The following is an 18,761-nucleotide window of genomic DNA, read 5'->3' as shown; positions in this document are numbered from 1 at the left end:
GTCACTGCTGGGTTCATTTCACACACAGTAGCTCCCTCTCTCCAGGCAAACTTCTTATATTTACCCATAAATGAGGGGTTATGTATCAGCTTCTATGAGCTCTACCTTCAAATGTAACTGGCCAGACAGTAATAAGTTACTGATACTGAAGGTAAAAATTAAGACTCTGAATGCACTGCCCATGACATGGCACAATTTTATTTAGACTTTTCTATGGGAAGCAATTTCTCTTAAATATTCAACATTTGTTTTAGGAATATGACAAAGCTAGCATAGATATTATTAGTAAAATGGTGGTAATGAGTCTGTGTTTTAAGTAATCAGGTAATCCCATAAACCCATAGAATAGTTGGCATAAACAAATTTAAGGTTTTTCCCAATTCTGTTAGGAATTAGGAGGCTTAGATTCTAAAACTGACTGCCACTGGCTAACTTTGTGACTTTTAGGATATTACACATTAATTTTTTAACTGGACACTCTGCTCTCTACAATTCTTATTTTTTCAAAAATTTTATAGGGCTCTACATTAGGTATCATTAAATGTCACGCTGTCACAAACTCACCCTAGAATTCTGTATCAGCTAGGATATGCAAGGGAATACTGCAATAAAGAAACCCCAAATCTAAATGTCTTAAAACAAGCCTGATTACTTTCTTACTCATGCTACAAGATTACTCTGGGTCTGCAGAGGGCTCTGCTCCTTGTAGTCACTCAGGACCCCAGGTTGATTGAGCAACTACTATCTTGAATACTGCTAATAGCCAATCCAGAGGAAAAAAGAACCTTGTGAAGTGCCGCCACTTCTGCTCACATTTTATTGGTCACAGAAATGTCACATAACTTTGCTTATTTCAGGAGGGCAGGGAAGTGCAATCCTATGATAAGAGAAGAGAAAATGAGAATATTTGTCAACAGCACCAATGACTATTACAAAGCCAACTCTATGTTTTAGATCTAACTGATAAAAAACTCATCTAGAATTAAACCATGCCAATCTATAGTTAAAGCACAAAGCAGAAAGAAAAATCCCAACAGTTTCTCTCTTTTAATTCTATTTTATTGTGAACAATTATGTTATATATGTATATGAAATTGTTCTGATAATAGTACTGAATCAGAATCTTCCAGAGTGAGTACCAGATGTGTGTATTTTAAAAATGTGTACTTCCCCCTCCCTCATGAAAATCTACTGTCCCATAGCAACATGAGGGCAAGTACCAAGTCTGTTTTTGCTTGCATTGCAGTAGCTTTGTCTACTACACATAACTGCTTGATGAAAATATGATCAGTCAAATATTTATACATTAAACATAATTGTCAAATAGCTGACATCATATTCACAAGGATTCCATTACTTAACCTTGTTAAATTCCTCTAGGAATCTCAATACATTTCTTTTAATTTCCAATGTATTGATCCTTGTAGAAACTGAAATAAAATTAATTTGACATATCTTGTTCTTAGTGAACACAATATATCTTTGGTAATCACAACTTCCTTTTACCACACCATCCCCTTAATGAATTATTCCAGAATTCCATAAGGTATTGATTTAAAACTCACCAGTCTACCACATCTTTTATCATCTCTTTGCCTATTCAAAAATCAAAATGTTTGCCCATCTTTAGTCTTTTGGCCCCTTTCCTTTTCCTTGGGATTTCTCAAAGCTATAATCACATTGAAAAATCTTCAGGCTTCAAATCAAAGCATTTTGTTGGGAAAACCTAGAAATAAATAACAGATGCTAGAACATTTGATGATTCTATTAATGGAGGTATGAGTAATACCTCAATCCATGATATATTAGTTTGAATTCTATTTGCTATTCAAAGCAGATGGAAATATAATCCCAGAGGAAAGACACAATTTAATTTGTTTGATTCAGAGAACAGAAGACTAATAATATGGCTATTTTTATAGAGTCTTTTTATAAGCCAGACAGATTCTAAGTGTGCATTTACTCAAAAGGAAGAAGACCACACTTAGTGACAAAGAAAGATACAATATAACTCATACTTCAGAACAACTGAACTCATAAGAATTTTAAAAAATGGACAGCAAGTATGAATAGGGATGTGGAGAAATTGGAAATCTCATACATTACTATATGTATTACATGACAAATGGAGCCAAAAAGTTTAGCAGTTCCTCAAAAAGTTAAACATAGTGTTACCATATGGCCAAGCAATTCTACTTCTAATTATATACCCAAGAGAATTAAAAACATACTTTACCCAAAACCATGTACATGAAATGTTCATAGCAGCATTATTCATATTGGCCAAGAAGTGGAAACAGCCCAAATATTTGTCAATTGATGAATGGATAAACAAAATGTGGTGTACACGTACAGGGAACTATTATTAAGTAGTAAAAAGAAATGAAGTACTGATACATGCTACAACATGGATGAATGTTAAAAACATTATGCTAAGTGAAAGAAACCAGACACAAAGGCCACATATTGTGTGATTCCATTTATATGAAATGTCCAGAATAGGCAAATCCATAGAGATTAGTGGTCTCTATTAGAGTAGATTAGTAGTTGCTAGGGGATAAGTAGAACAGGGAATGGTAAGTACAGGGTTCCTTTTGTGGTGATTAAAATGTTCTGGAATTACAGAGGGGTGATGGTGTACAACCTTACAAACAGTAAAAATCACCAAATTGTACATTTTAAAAGGGTGAATTGTATAGTATGCTTTATCTCAATAAAAGTTAATTATCCTTTAAGCAAAAGAGCTCAACACTTGAAATTTAAAAGGGAAAAATGTCTTTATGGATAAGAAAAAAAGCAAGTAAACATGAGTTAAGGAAACATGAATATTACCTGATTGATGACAGGTGCAGAATTAAGAGAACAGATGCTACTTAAGGGGCCATTGACCAATATGAAGAGTGTCTTGAACTAGAGATACCTTATCATGTGAGAAATGGTGGTTCCTGAGATGGGGCCTAAAAAGAAAAGGCTTAGGGTGCACTTGTTAGTATCTTTAACTATTTGGTGAAACACCATTCTGTTAAAGGGAGACAATGTATAACAAAAGGGGGATTACTCCTGAGAACAAAAGTAGAACCAGGGAGCCCTGACTGGTGTGACTCAGTTGGCTGGGTGTTGTCTCACAAAGCAAAAGATTGCTGGTTTGATTCCTGGTCAGGGCTCACCCCTGGGTTGCAGGTTCAGTTCCTGGTTGGGGTGCGCACAAGCGGCAACCCACTGAGATTTCTCTCTCACATCGATGTTTTTCATCCTGTTTTTCTCCTTCCTTTCCTCTCTCTCTAAAAATAAATATATAAACTATTTAAAACATGTAGAATCAGGGAGTTGAAAGCCCTAGGACTTATTCCAACCACTGCAGATAATTAAGGTGAATGGGCCATTTTTACCAGAGTTGGATCTCTTTTAAGAATCCTGATAGCTTATCATCATCATTAAGATATTGAATATGCAAGTGTGTATCTCCAAGGCTTAACACTTGAACAAGTCACTTGAAATTAAATAATCATTACTGACATTATTGGTATAGTGAAAATATTATCTGTATTTCATCTTTTATTTCAACATTTAATGAGAGCAACTTTTCTCCCCAAATGTCAGCCAAATTCACTGTGGAAGAGTATACTCACTCCTCATTCCTTCACTCGATTAGTTAGCACAGGTAGAAATTCTTTAACAAATTTTTCTTTTTTTCTCCTGTAACAGTCCATGCTGGTTCCTGTCATTGGGGCACCTCTCCTCCACAACATCATTTGGGAAGTCAGGGTTCTATGTCTGGCTCTATTCTCTCCTGCGGCCTTGTGTCCATTTGTATCCCAGGGCGAAAGGGCAAAGAAGATGTATGAGAGACTTTACCACTCTAGCTAGAAAGCAATATTTTGTGTTCATTCCAGAAAAAACTGATTTGCTTACCAGAGAAGTCAGTTCTGATGGCTTCATGCCACTATCAAATGAAGTTTTCACAACACAACACCCGTGTTCCAGGGCTAATAGGTCATCAATGCAGCAGAACTCAAGTTTAGGTAGCCTTCTCTGTTCTTACTGTGAGTACATAGCTGCATGTTCTAGTGCAAAATTTCTATATTTACATTCTTTTTTTTCTTTTAAGCTTTAATGAACCACTTCCGATCAACTGTTCTATTTTCATTGAGTTGCAACCCAATGGCAGCCATGAAGATGATATTTTAATAAGCAAAGGCAGTGACATGCAAATCATGCGGAAATACATTAGCCAAGAGGACCAGCACCCTGTTAAGGAGCACTTATTGAGACAAATTGAATGAGAAGACAATCTGAGGATATAACAATTCATCACAATGACCAAGAGACTGTCAAATGTCAAGCAGTCTGTAAGCAGCAGCATGGTAGCATCTGCTAAATTGGCTTGCCACACTTAGATTTGGCTCATAGGAACCCAGAATAGACTTAGGCAGTTTGTTATTTACGCTGACAGCAAAAGAAAGATCAGTGTGGTATCAGCTCTCTGTGTCCCTAGTCCCACAGGGTGACACCAAACAGGAGAGCTAGATGACAGAAGATGGGAACCAGTGGGTCGTTCTGTTGTTGAGAAGCAAGGGCAGGGTCAGCACTTGCAGGAACCTAAGAGTGAACAGCACCCTTTTACACTTTAAGTTTTACAGAAGTTTGCCTAAGAGCTGGGAGGGCAGTAGTGAGGTCTGCAAAGCAGAAAGTTCTGTGTTCAACGGAAACTAGGGACAGATGAAAAATGACTTGTGTCTGACCCCTCCAAGATAGAGATGAGAAACACCCTCAAAACGGCTCCAGGCCATCCTGATCTCCCCTTGCTCCAGGAGGAATTTCAGGTCATTCAGGACTGTTCAGCCTTGCTTACGTGACCTTCCTGGAGGCATTCGAAGTTGCTAGGATTTGGTGGTTGTTCTCCTAGAGACCGATATCTGAATAAGAAGACAAAGCTGAATTTACTGCTGCTTATATAGTAAGGGAAAGCTATGATGGTCATGCACAGTCTCATTAAGCAGAGCAAACTGTTGATCTTGCATCAAGTTTTGGAGCAAGGTAGAGTTCAAGGACTGGCGAATATTCAGAGGCATTAGATAGGACCTGTAAGAAGCTGGCTGTTTGTTGACTGTTGGCGCTCAAAGGTGTTTGTAGTGGGCTGTTTGTGATTGGCTGGTTGTCCTTAACAGATTGTATCCCTTCTGACTGCTACTTGTTTCCAAGACTTTGAGGCAATTGTTATTTCCTAGGAGCTGGAACCTGTTTTTATTTACAAGTAAAAGAACATCTATGAAAATAGTCCTTAATCATTGTTAAAATTTGTTGCCGTATGACTGTTCTGTAAATACTCGGTTCACGTTAGGATACCCATTTAGTTGAAATGCATGATGTAGGTCTCCTATGTTCCAGGTTTGTGTCATATCACATGATTGTCAGGACCCCAGCTAAGGGGTCTCTGTTAAGTATCATGAAGATGAAAACTGTGATGAGAACAGCTTCACAATTTAGTGAGCTCATAATTTGTCCTGAGAAGCCAGTCCCACTGCGCCAGGGGATTGCAGACCTCAACTAGGTAGCAATTCCACCCATTTTCCATGGTCGCCCCGCCCCGCACCTATCTACTTAGTGATGGGACTGGGGAGGCGGGGGAGAGTAGACACGGGGAGGGGGGAACGGGGGAGCCAAAAAAGAGAAAGAGCATGAGCGTTTGCAGAGCAGGGCTCTGGGGTCCGAGGAAGTGGGTAGAACCGCGACACAGGATGGGCATTGGTAGGTTGGGAGCCTCCAGGAGACGGGAGGCGGCGCTGGGTTCGCATTGGCGCAGCGGGCGCCCCTCCTCGCCGGGCCAGTCCCGAGCGCGGGGGAAAGCAGCATTGCTCTGCGGCGGAAGGCGGAGGCGACCGTGGCGACTGAGGAAACATGGCTGAGTATTCGCGGTTGCAGAACTCCCTGGCGCTGATTCGCCTCCGAAATCCGCCGCTCAACGCAATCAGGTAACGCTCAGGTCGCCTGCCTGCTGTGCAGGCTTCGATTCGCCCCTGCTATTTGAGAGAGACCCTGACTCGAAAGGAACGACGTGTTATGTCAGGGCCTTTTACATAGGTTAACTGGGTTAATATCTTCGCAGAGAACTCTCGTTCTCATTTCACTGGAAAGCAAACCGAGGCTGAGAGGCAGGCAGTTGGCTAGAAAGTAGGGAAGCCGGACTCGCACCTGGGCTCCCTACGCCAACTTTGTGCAGAACCGCCTGCTTGCGCGCAACTTTGACTTAGGCCCACTTTCTGCTCCAAAGTACAGTGCTGTCTGGACCTTGATCTCTCACTTCTCAACTTTTAGTCCAGGCCACCCTGACAGTGTCTGACCAAAACATATAGGAATCCAACAACATGGCTTCACATTTTACAAAAAATAAAAGGTCGCCATTAATGCCAACACAGTGAGTAAAGGAGATTTGTGCCCTCGCCCAGAAATGTAATTTCTCCTGATCTATTCTAAACCTCAAGACCTTAGTGCTTTAGTAGAACATCCATGTCAGTGTAAACCCACTAAATAACATTTTCTAAAAACTGTACACTTTGTCTTCTTTTATTCCATCATAAGTACCTTTTTGGTTAAACTCCCTAACCCAGATTGTGCAATGCAGTAGCTTTTACTTTTAACAGTGAGATTAATGCTGTTTTTATAAAAATTAATGAAGTAATTATATAGGTTTGGTTCTTCTATATCTCTGAAAAAAAGTACAGCTACTGATCTGTCTAGAAGAGAGCCACCCATCCATAGAGAATAGGATTAGTAGAAATGATAATTTACAGTAAATATATAAAGTATAGAAAAAAAGACCTTTGCTTAAAAGGCTGAAATGAGGAGACCTACTAATTTTAACAGAATTTTGATCCTGCCATCAGATTTGATTTTATCGTTAGTATTAATATTATAATTTGTATTCTTAATATGAATTATTGCATTTAATAATACAAAAGCATTGCAGGAATAAAATCACACAAAGTTGATATGTTCACTTCTCATTCTCAGAAAAAAGCAAAATATTTGTTATTTTGGTTTTGACGAAGAAAACATCAGCAATATGATTACTTATCAGTTTTGGACTTGTCTGTATTCTAATTAGAATTATTAGATATTAGGACTGTCTTCCTCAACCTCTGCTCATAATGGGAAACCATGCCCATCAAGAACTTGAGGGGGAATTTCCACAGTCTAATACCCATAACTAGGGATATTTCCTTATAACTATTTTTAATGTTTATGGTATTCAACCCACTGTCACCCTCCTTGCAGGAGAAATGTTAGTATCAACCTCATAAAGTTGTTGTGAGGTTTAAATGTGCTGGAGATTATAAACTGGCATTTAACAGACGTTAGCTATTATTATTTCTATTAATCAGAGGCCTGTTACAAGTTCCTACCTACAGGTCCTGCTGCTTATAAGTCACTTCAGCTTCATCAAGATTACCCCACTTGGGAATAAATACTTTCTTGCTTTTTCTCTTTCTTTTTTTCTATCTGCTTCTGAGGTTCTATTTTAGGTAAAGTGTATATCCTAGCATGTTTACCTAGTTTAATAGGTTCCATTTTTTTTTCCTTTGTATTCTTCTTTCCCTCCTCTTTGCTTCCTTCCTATTTCTAATTTTATGTGGAAAATTATCTCTTCCTAGCCCACTGATTCTTATTTGAATATTATTTTGGCTCAGACAAATAGTTTAAGTCCTTCTTTGCTAGTTTAGCCAGGCATGCTTCCTTCAATTCAGATGAATGCCATTCCTCTTTACAAATGTAGGAGATGCCTGATTACTGGGCCTGTCTCCCAACACAGTGGCTTTCACAGTTTGTTTGTTTGTTTGTCTGTTTGTTTTTTACTGTAATTCACACAGAAGCCCTATGTTTTACATAGCAACCTAAGCCACAAAAGTGTACAAATACATAACTGAAAGCAAAGTTGCATGAAACAAACTTATTCTTACTTATCATTAGATATATTTTATTTTCTCTTTGCTTCTATTTCTTTGTTTAAAAGAAAGGTGGTCACAAGCTGCAAACGTCACTTGATGACATTCAATTTTTTTAAAAAGTCACGAAAAAGACCTCCTATAGTCACAGAAGCTAACAAGTTTTGGTCAACACTGTTGAAATGTTATCTTTACTCTAGACTCATTTCTCCATACCTGACAATATTAAGGGAAGAAAATGATTTCTGAACCTCTGGGATCTTGACATTGCTTCCAGGCTGTGGTCCCTTTTACTTGGCTAGTCTTTAGTAAAGCTGTATGTGTTACATCCATTTTCATTTTTCTTTTTTTCCCTGTGTTTTTACAAAGTTAACAAGAACATAAAAGAGATAAAAGAGTAGGGATTGGGTGAAATGGGAAAAGCCAGCCTCTTCTCAGTGGCACTGATTAAGTTCATTTGGGTTAATTGTGTAGTCATCATTTACCCAGAAGGAAGTATGTGCCTTTTGTACTTCTCAGTATTATGGATGGTTCAGACTCTGTTATTCATTAGATTCGGTTTACAATTAACAGTTGAAGGCAAGAGTTTTTGTTTTATTTCATTCAGGTTAAATGGTGAAAAGTAATTAGGTGAAAGGGAATTATCATGTCAAGGGCAAGTATCTCCTTTATTACCAGAAGTTATAACTCATAATTGCTGGTCTGAAAAATCTGGCCTTTTATAGAAGTTTATTCTTATGTCTCATTTTGTATTAAGATTTTTTTTTCACCCTGTATGCAGAAGAACAGACATTTTACCCAGAATACTCAGGATTTCATGGCAGAACTCTGGTTCTTTCATTTTTCCCTTGAAGCAGTTTCTCACCACTTTCCCTAGGTTCTCCTCCTTCACCATCCCTTGGCACTCAGAGATTCCCTGCTTCTTGACATTTCTTTTCTCTTGGCCTTGGTGACTTTGGGCTCCCTTGGTGTTGAATCACTCTGCTGAGGCTCGCCCACTTCTTAAACGAGGGTGTATCCAGAAGCTCTACTCTCAGCTCTCTTTTCTTTTCGTTTGGCAGACTCATTCAATCTTGGTTTTAATCATCTTCTCAGTTGATGACTCCCTCGTCCACTGAAACTTGGCAAAATCTACTACATGTCCTTTCTTTCCCAGACCGTGCCTTTACCTCCTAAATGACATAGTTTGAGATTAGGTTTGGCTGTCAGTGACAGAAAACTCAAAATAGTGGATTAGACAAGAAAAAATTGATCTCTCATAGCAGTGTCCTGTATGGCTGCTCCACAATCACCTGGGACCCCAATGGTCTCTATTTTTTGCTCTGCCATCTCCAGTGTATGGTTCCACCTCTTGGTCCATAAAGACTGCTCCTAATCTAAACATCACATCTGCATTCCTGTCAGGAGTAGGGAGGAAAGAAAAAGAGAAACTATACCCAATCCTTCCCAAAAGTTGTATATGCCAGATCTACTTCTATTCTGTTAGTCAGAACTTCATGCCTTGGGCTGACCTTACAGGCTGGGAAATGTAGTCTTTATTTTAGGCAGCTATGTATCCAGCTAAAAACTACATGTTTAATATTTTGAAGATGAGGAGGGAGGGATATTTGGGGTAACTTGCAACCCCTGCCACATCTGTTTCTTTTAGAGTATTTCAGTTTTCTTATATTTTGCTGGTATGACAAATTGAAAGTAATTTCTTCCCCCTTTGAACTTCCACATGACTTTTTTGGATCTATTACAATACTCATCTCAGTGTGATATTTTGTTCTCCCTAGGGTGTTACAGACTCCTTTTACTATATGTAGAAGATGTATAATAATATTTTTAAATTGATTAGCACCAATTCTAAGTTTTCAAAGTTATAGCAGAGTGCATAAAAATACTATTTTTAAACATTTACTTATTTAATCAGCTCAGTGCTTAATTCACAGTAGATATGTATATTATTGTTGAACAAAGAGTGAAAGCTTAATGATAGGTATCTAGAGTTTTTATCCATTATGTATTTAAATTTTCATTGTTAGAAAAGGAAAAAAACTCTGAGATGGTAGAAATTTAATTCTGACTAATGCTTCTTTTTTTTTCTTTTTCTTTTAGTATGGCTGTCTTCAGTGGAATAAAAGAAGGACTACAGAAAGCTATAACAGACCCTACAGTAAAAGCCATTGTGATTTGTGGAGCAAATGGCAACTTCTCTGCAGGTACCAGTATCTAATCCTCTTCCGTTATCTCTGGAATCCATCCAGACTGAAATCAAAGCTGCATTAGCTGTCCCCGTGGGTAATACCATAGTGTGGGTAATGGATGTGGGAGACTTGAGTGGAAATGAGACACTGGAGAAAGAGACTTGAATCACAAAAGAGACCCAGAGAAGAATTGGACCTTACTCTCTTTTATATTGAATTGGACCTTCGTAAGATATTTAACTGTAGGCTTGATAGCTGTAATACCTGCTAGTACCTATATACCTGCGGGCATATACCTGCTCTGTATATATCTTCACCCTATGTGAACCTGAGCAAATTCCTTTAATCTCAATTTCAATTGTATTATAGAATTGTACACTTGAAACTTATATAATTTTATTAACCAATGTCACCCCAATAAATTTAATATAAAAAATTTTTAAATCAAGTTCTCAATTTATAAAGTAGATACAACAATATCTATCTTGGTGTTTTTTTGTGAAATTGAATAAAATAATACACCTGAAAGCCTCTAATACAGAGCTTACATGCACAAGATGTTTAATAAATGTTATTTTTTTATTTCACATGGCCTTGAAATGGAGTTCATTTTTCTCCTGATAATCACCTGTCTCAGAGACCATGCCACTTTTTATTTGTTATTCTTTGAAGATGCAAAAATATTGACAAAAAATATAGCAAAAATATCTGAAATGGCAATTCAGTAATATTTGTGACACCTCTTCTCTTTTCCCAAATGAATATATTCTAACCTTTGGCAAAGGCACATGGATATAAAGGCCTATGTAATCTTACTGCAGCCAGAGGATTTAATGTATGTTAATGGTAGCCTGAAAAGAAATAGATATTGGAATCATGACAATGAGTATAAAAATGGTAATCATTATAATAATTATCATTTATCTTGCCTGCTAGTACTAGTAATGTACAGGTTATTTATTCATAATGAAAATAGTAGTGTTTTTACATTTATTATATTTTAATTCTCAATAAGTCCTATAACCTCTATTTACAGATAAGAAGGCTGAGCCTGAGAGAGATTGAAATAATATACCAAAAATAAACTAGCTATTAAATGGCTTACTCAACTGTTTGAAAACTTAAGGTTGAGAACCCAAGATGATGACTGAGACATGGAGAAAGGCATCAGAATTACAGAGAACTTGATATTTCTTTTCCAGTAAGGAGATAAAAGACAGAGAATGTAATTAGAGTTTGGGACAGAAACAATTATTCTCCTAGAAAAGCGTTAGGGATTAGCAGATTTGACTTAGTGGATTTATATAGAACAATGTACCCAACAATGGCAAAATAATACATTTTTCTCAAATCTTCAACATTTACAAAAATTGACCAGATACTGGACCATGAAAGCTTGTCTCAATAAATTCACTTAGAATATGTTCTCTGACAACAATGTAAACAAACTAGAAATGAATAACAAATATATAACTGGAAATTCTCATATGTTTAAAAATGAAATTGATTTATCTGAGTCAAAGCACAAATCATAATAGAATTTAGAAAATATTTTGAACTGAATGGTAATGAAAACACAACATACATAACTTGACAAATGGGAAGACAGATTTTAGAAGATTACAGAATTCCAAATAAAGATGTGAGGATTTTCCTTCCTATTGATCTGCATTTTTCCAGGCTATTTTTGTTCCTTTACTGTGTTTCCACCCAAAGAATGAAGTGTTTCATGGGTCCGAAGAGGTCTGAGATTCCTTAAGAATTATCTGGTACCTTGTTATGTCACAAAGCCCACATCTTTCTCAACTCTTTTTTCCTTGTACTTGTGTCCTTAGGTGCTGATATCCATGGTTTCAGTGCTCCCATTAATTCTAACTTTACACTGGGACGTTTAGTAGATGAAATGCAGAGAAGCGAGAAGCCCATGGTGGCAGCTATCCAAGGCATGGCTTTAGGAGGTGGACTGGAGCTGGCCCTGGGCTGTCACTACAGGATTGCCCATGCAGAGGTAACAGCTGAGGCTCCATGTGGGACATGGGGTGTGGGGTTTTTCTCTAGGGAAAGCCCCAAATGTAGTTATAAGCATCCAAGGCAATCATTTAAAATGGTTGGCTTACTGGTTGACAACTCTTACGTATTTCTAGCACTGGTTCTCAGCTATTATGTACCAGTTCCATGGTATTGGCTGTTAATATGTTGAAATACATTTATTCTGGTTGGAAATTAGCTGCTATCCTAAGTCCCCTGACTGTCCCTTTGCTTCTCCTAATCCTAGCCTTTGGGCCCCCCAGGATCCACCAATTAAAGGGGAAACTCCTAGGTCAGTGGAGGGCCCTCCAGTACTATGGCCACCATCAGATTTCACTGAGCCATGTTCAGCAGTAGGAGGTAGTAAATATTTTGATTATCAGTCCTAAGTATGCCTAATTATTTAAATTTTCATTTTCTTTCTCTAAGATATCAGTTTTATGCTCCCTTATAATTATTAGTACCTAAGAAGACACATTACTATTCAATAATACAGCATAAAATTACTAAATCCATTTATTTATAGAAGTAGATTTAATTTGGGCTACTATGTAGAATGAAGCCTATAATACCAGTCTTATAATAGCAACATATTTGTAAGTAATACAGTTTTCTATTGTTAAAGATAATAGTCATCATTGTAATAGACTAGCAGTTACAGGAAAGTATAAAGATGTACACTAAAATCACCATAAACTCATAGTTCAGAAATAACCACTATTAACATTCTATTTTATTTCCTCTTGGTCTTTTTCCTATGTAATTTTTTTCTGATATTATTTTCCTTTGCAATCTTTTTATTTTTTAAACTACATTTGAAACTATTGTATTTTGTTTGTACTTTATTTTTTATACTAATATCATATTTAACCTATTATTAAATATGCTTTATACATTCTGCCTTTTTGAGAATTCAGTTCATTTACATTTAATGTAAACATGATAAGAAAGGACTTCTGTCATTTTTACTATTTTCTATGTCTTATGTCTTTTGTGTTCCTTGATTTTTTCATTAATGCTTTCATTTCTATTAAATATATATTTTCTAGTACCCTTTTGATTCACTTGTTTCTTTTTCTATATTTTTTTAGTTATTTTCTTAATGGTAATTACCCTGAATATTACAATCTATTTCAGATTGATGCCAACTTAATTTTAATAATATACAAAAAAATTTGCTTCCATACAGTTCTGTCACAAATTATGTCATTATACATTGTGTGTCCATCAACATAGATTTTAATTATTACTTTACATTGTAGTCTTTAAAATCAGATAATAAAAAGGAAGAATTATAAACAAAAATTATGTTAATACTAGACTTCTTCTATATTTACCCACATATTAGTTACCCTTTACAATTGTTCTTTATTCCTTCATGTGGATTTGGGTTACTATCTAATGTCCTGTCATTTCAGCCTGAAGTATTTCTTGTAGGGTAGATCTGTTAGCAAAAAATTCCATTTTGTTTATCCAGAAATATGTTAATCTGCCTTCATTTTCAAAGGCTAGTTTTACTGGATATAGAATTCTTGATTAACAGTTTTTTCTTCTTTGAGTACCTTGAATATGTCATCCTACTGCCTTTTGCCCTTCATGGTTTCTGATGAGAAATTTGATGTTAATCTTATTGTAAATATTCTTTAAAAATATAATTTTAAATGGCTATATAATTTTCCATCACATAGATATACCACAATTTAATTATTTACCTGTGTTGTTTTAATTTTTATAAAAGCTTATAAATAAAGACACTATTAAGTACCCCTTTTTCTTTGCTTCTTTTACCATGACCTTCTGCACACTGAGTGAAGATCCAATATATGAGCAATAATTACCAAGTTAGGGGGTGGGGATGAACAGTGGTGGGAAAAAATGGTGATTCTCTATTAGGAAACCATTGTGTGAGAGAGGCTCAAGTAGTCCAGGTATTTTGGAGGATTAGCATCACAATCTGGGTAAATTGCAATCTGTATTTAAATATCCTCTCCTCCCATCTTTGTACCTGTAAAATGACTATCAGAGCTTTGGCTACTTTTAAATGACTAGGAGGGGCATATGATAAGGGACTCTCATCCTCTTGTCTAGATTAAGGTCACTGACTATCTTCTTTTTTAAACAGCTTTATTGAGATATAACTCACATAACATACAATTCATTCGTTTAAAGTGTACAATCCAATGGTATATTAGTATATTCACAGAGTTGTGCAACCATTACCACAGTTGATTTTAGAACATTTCAATACCATAAAAAGAAACTTTATACCCTTTAGGAGCAATCCTCCATTTTCCCTCTCCCCCAGTCCTAAGCAACCACAAATTTACTTTCTGTCTCTCTGAATTTGCCTATTCTAGACATTTAAAATAAATGGATTATTCAATATGTTGTCTTATAAGACTGGCTTCTTTCAGTTAGCCTAATGTTTTCAAGGTTCACTTATGTTGTAGCTATATCAGTACTTCATTCCTTTCTGTGGCTAAATAGTATTCCCTCTTATGGATATGCTGCATTGTGTTTATTCATCAGCTGATAGGTGATAGACATTTGGGTTGTCCCTACTTTCTTGGCCTTAATGAACAGTGACTCTATGAAAATTTCTGTACAGGTTTTTTTGTCGGTATATTTTCATTTCTCTTGGGTACATACTCAGAGTGGAATTGCTGGGTTTTATGGTAACTCTGTGTTTAATCTTTGAGGAACTGGCAAATTGTTTTCCAAAGTGACTGCACCATTTTCCATTCTCACCAGCAATGTATGAAAGTTTTGTGTTCTCCACATCCTCTCTTACACTTGTTATTGTCTGTCTTTTTTTATCATAGCCATACTAGTGGGTGTAAAGTGGTATCTTGTATTTTTGATTTGTATTTTCCTGATGGCTAATGATATTGAGCATTTTTTCAAGTGCTTATTGGCCACTTGTATCTCTTCTTTGGAGAATGTCTGTTCAGATCCTTTACACACTTTTAATTGGATTATTTGTCTTTTTATTATTGAGTTGTAAAAGTTTTTTATATATTCTAGATATACAATTTAAAAATGTTCTATCCAATTCTGTGGTGGCTTTTTACTGTCTGGGCTGACTGAATCTGTTAGGGCTCCATAAAGCTGTTTCTGGAGACTATTATTTTTGTTGACTGAGACATGTCATAATAGAGTCAGAAAAAAATGTGTTAAGATGCTAGGGATCTTTTCAGTATAAAGACTTAGGAACAGCACAGCTCTTTAATTTTGGTGATTAAATTAAATGAGAGTTGCCTTGTGGAAACTCTTGCTGAATTCTATGAAACAATGTTTTAGAGTTTGGGAAACATAGGGGAATGCTCATCTTTACTCTATATGTCTTCTCATTCTAATGACCTTCGTGCCTTTAAACTTTGATAGGCTCAAGTTGGCTTCCCAGAAGTCAAATTAGGACTTCTTCCTGGTGCAAGAGGATCCCAGCTTCTTCCCAGGCTCATTGGAGTTCCTGCTGCACTTGATTTAATTACCTCAGGTAAGTATTAACCCTGCCAGCGGTTGTCTAAATCAATGTGAGGAACTGGCCTAGGATTTAGAAAAATTCTGGCTTGACCATTCCATACCTATGTGATCTCAAGAGGATACTTTAACTTCTTTGACTGTCCATGTTCTTGTCTGTAAAATGCAAATAATAATTTCCCTGAGAGCTTCTCAAATGTTACCATGAAGATCAAATGTGACTATCTTCTAAATGAGAGGTATACAAAGCGTTAATCACCTTTAGGATTTTATTATAGTTCAAGTGTCTATTCATAGGCTTTGGTGTTCATATAGGATATATTATACTCAGATCTAATTTACAAATTGTAATATAAACAGGAATTAAAACCAGAATTTTCAAGGAAAGATTTCAAGTTTTAGTGTGTAAATGACTGAACTTTTCATTTCCCAAGTATTAGTGCATTAGCTACAAACAGAAGTTGTTCTCTTTTAATAGAGTGCAACACTAGAAAACATTTAGACACCCTAAATTTACAAATACCATAAGACATATCAAGGCATTTTCAGTGAGATAAGGTTGGAAGAAAGACTATATACAACTACTTACTCTGAATGGGTATAAATAGTTATGAGACCTTAGGTTAGTCACTTTACCTTTTTATGCTTTCATTTTCTTATAAATGTGGATAACGATAGTACCTGCTATATACTTATACAGTATGGTGAGGATTAGATAAGTTAATGCATACAGTGTTCTTGGAATGGTCCCTGGCATGGTAATAACTTCATAAACTTCAGCTATATATTATAATTCTCATATCTGTCTTCTTTGTTCAGAGGAGAATTGAATAAAAATAAGATGAGGATCTTGGTAACAGACTGTATCCTGAAGAGGGGGCAATGAAAGAGCACGTACTTTAGAATCAAAGGCCTGAGATTGAATACCACTTCTACCACATTTAAACAATATGCCTTGTGAAAGTTAATTTTTATTCACTCATCCAGCAACTATTATTAATCTTCTCTCATATGCTAGGCCTTGTTCTAGGTATTGGGCATATAGCAGTGAACCAAACCAACAAAATCCTGCCTTCATGGAGATTATATGGAGAAAACAATGACAGGCATCATATTGTCATATTTCATCAATTCAAAACCACAGTTTTTCCTACACCTTTGAAATGAGGATGCCACTTACATTCATTTTGAGTCACGGTATCACTGGCAGTGGTTTTTTTCTTTCCTAGTTTCTATGGGTCAGGAATTTGGGAGAAGTTTAGCTCATAAGAAGGGTTTCTTATGAGGTTACAGTCAAAACATTGACTGGGGCTATAGTTATCTGAAAACTTGACCAGGGTTGGAGGATATACTTCTGAGATGGCTCACACGCCTGGATGGCTAGTTGGTGCTGGCTGTTGGCAGAGGCTTCATTTTCTCTCCGTGTGGACCTCACCATAGAGTTGTGTAAGTGTCTTCACAATATGGACTCTAGCTTCCTCTAGAGTTATTCAAGGGAGAGCAAGGTGAAAGCTTTAATGTCTTTTATGACCTACCTCTGGAATCATATGTCATTTTTTTCTGAACTATCCTATCAATTACATATCAGGTCTTCCCTATTCAGGACGAGAGGGGGCTTGAATACCAAGAGGCCAAACACAGTGGGGGTCACTTTGGAGACCAGCTACCACAACTGTATATTCAGACATGTGCCTACCTATTACATTAGTAATATATATAATAGGCTAGATGGAAATAAGTGCTAAGGAGAAAACATAAAGCAGAAATGGGGAAAATAAAGTGTTTGGGACAGGGATGACATTTTAGGTAGAATAGCTAGGAAAGGGTTACCTACAAAATAACATCTGAATAAAGAGCTGAAGGAGGTGAGGAAGCTTATTATGCTAATATCTGGAGAAGATATTCCACATGGGGAAAATAGCAAATGCAAAGCCTTGAGGCAGGGACATACTTGGAAGGTTCAAAGAAAAGCAAGAAGGCCTGTGTGGGTAGATTGAAATGAGTACAGGGAAGAGCTACAGTGGGTGAAGTCACATCATGTAGGGTCATGAAGATTATACAGAGAAGTCTGGCTTTCTTTTGAATGAGGTAGAAAGGCATTGCAGTGTTTTGAGCGGGAGAGTAGCAGTTCTTCCTTATGTTTTAAAAGGATCACTCTGGCTGTTGAAAATATATTAATTGGAAGGAAGGGCAGAAATAGGAAGACTGGTTAGAAGTCTGCTATAATAATCCAAGGGAGAGATGATGGGAGCTTGGACCTGAGTGGTAGCAATGTAAATGAAGAGACATGGTCAAATTTTGGATATATTTTGATGGTAGAGCCCACAGGACTTTGTGACAGATCAGATGTGAGAAAAAGAGGAGAGCCAGGGATGATTCTAATGGCCTGAGCGGCTGGAAAGATGGTGCCATTACTGTGATGGGGATTTCTGCTGGGAGAGCAGGGTCTAGGAAGGAATCACAGTGCTTAGTTTTAGATGTGTTAAGTGTGAGACACCTGTTAGAAATCCAAGTGCAGCTGTCAAGGTAACAGTTTAGGAGAAAAGTCTTCTGAATACTTGACCTCTGTTTTCTCATCAGTAAAACAAAATGGCTTTAAGGAATAATGAAATTACATGACATATTTCTGTCACATAGGAGATTTTTATCAATGTAACGGTGGGCAGCAGAATAATGATCCCTCAAAGATGTCCATGTTCATATACCCAGAACCTGTGACTATGTTACCTTACATTCAAAAGGGACTAATGTGATTAAATTAAGGATCTTCAATGGAAGATTATTTTGGATTTTTCAGGTAGTTCCAATTTATCACAAGCATCCTTAGAAGAGGGAGGCAAGAGGTCAGAGAAGAGGGAAGATACTACATGGATAGCTTTGGAGATGGAGGAAAAGGCCAGAAGCCAAGAAGTGTAGGCAGCCTCTAGGGGCTGGAAAAGACAAGAAGGAGATTCTTCTTTCTTTTTCTTTTTTAAATATACTTTATTGATTATGCTGTTACAGTTGTCCCAATTTCTTTTCCCTTTGTTCTCCTCCATGCAGTGACACCCCCTCCTTCCAGCTGTCCCCCCACCTCAGTCCATGCCCATTGGTTGTGCGTATAGTTCTTCTCAACATCTTC

At 36.8% G+C, this 18,761-nt stretch overlaps 1 protein-coding gene across 1 annotated transcript in view; it reads left to right on the top strand.

The window, feature by feature from the left end:
- The first annotated feature begins 5,836 nt into the window (after positions 1–5,836).
- The window catches only part of EHHADH (enoyl-CoA hydratase and 3-hydroxyacyl CoA dehydrogenase), a 46,942-nt gene continuing 34,017 nt past the window's right edge, over positions 5,837–18,761 (top strand). The window contains exons 1-4 of the mRNA XM_090275058.1: positions 5,837–5,972; positions 10,044–10,147; positions 11,968–12,140; positions 15,545–15,656. Coding sequence (XP_090131184.1) covers positions 5,899–5,972; positions 10,044–10,147; positions 11,968–12,140; positions 15,545–15,656 — 463 coding nt within the window. The 5' untranslated portion in view covers positions 5,837–5,898. The remainder of the gene's footprint in view (positions 5,973–10,043; positions 10,148–11,967; positions 12,141–15,544; positions 15,657–18,761) is intronic.

This window comes from Furipterus horrens, unplaced genomic scaffold (genome assembly GCF_987537825.1).
Source record: "Furipterus horrens unplaced genomic scaffold, mFurHor1.1.pri manual_scaffold_1, whole genome shotgun sequence".
NCBI classification, from domain to species: domain Eukaryota; kingdom Metazoa; phylum Chordata; class Mammalia; order Chiroptera; family Furipteridae; genus Furipterus; species Furipterus horrens.
The sequence above is the reverse complement of the archived record's forward strand: the minus strand, read 5'-3'. Positions and strand labels throughout refer to the sequence as shown.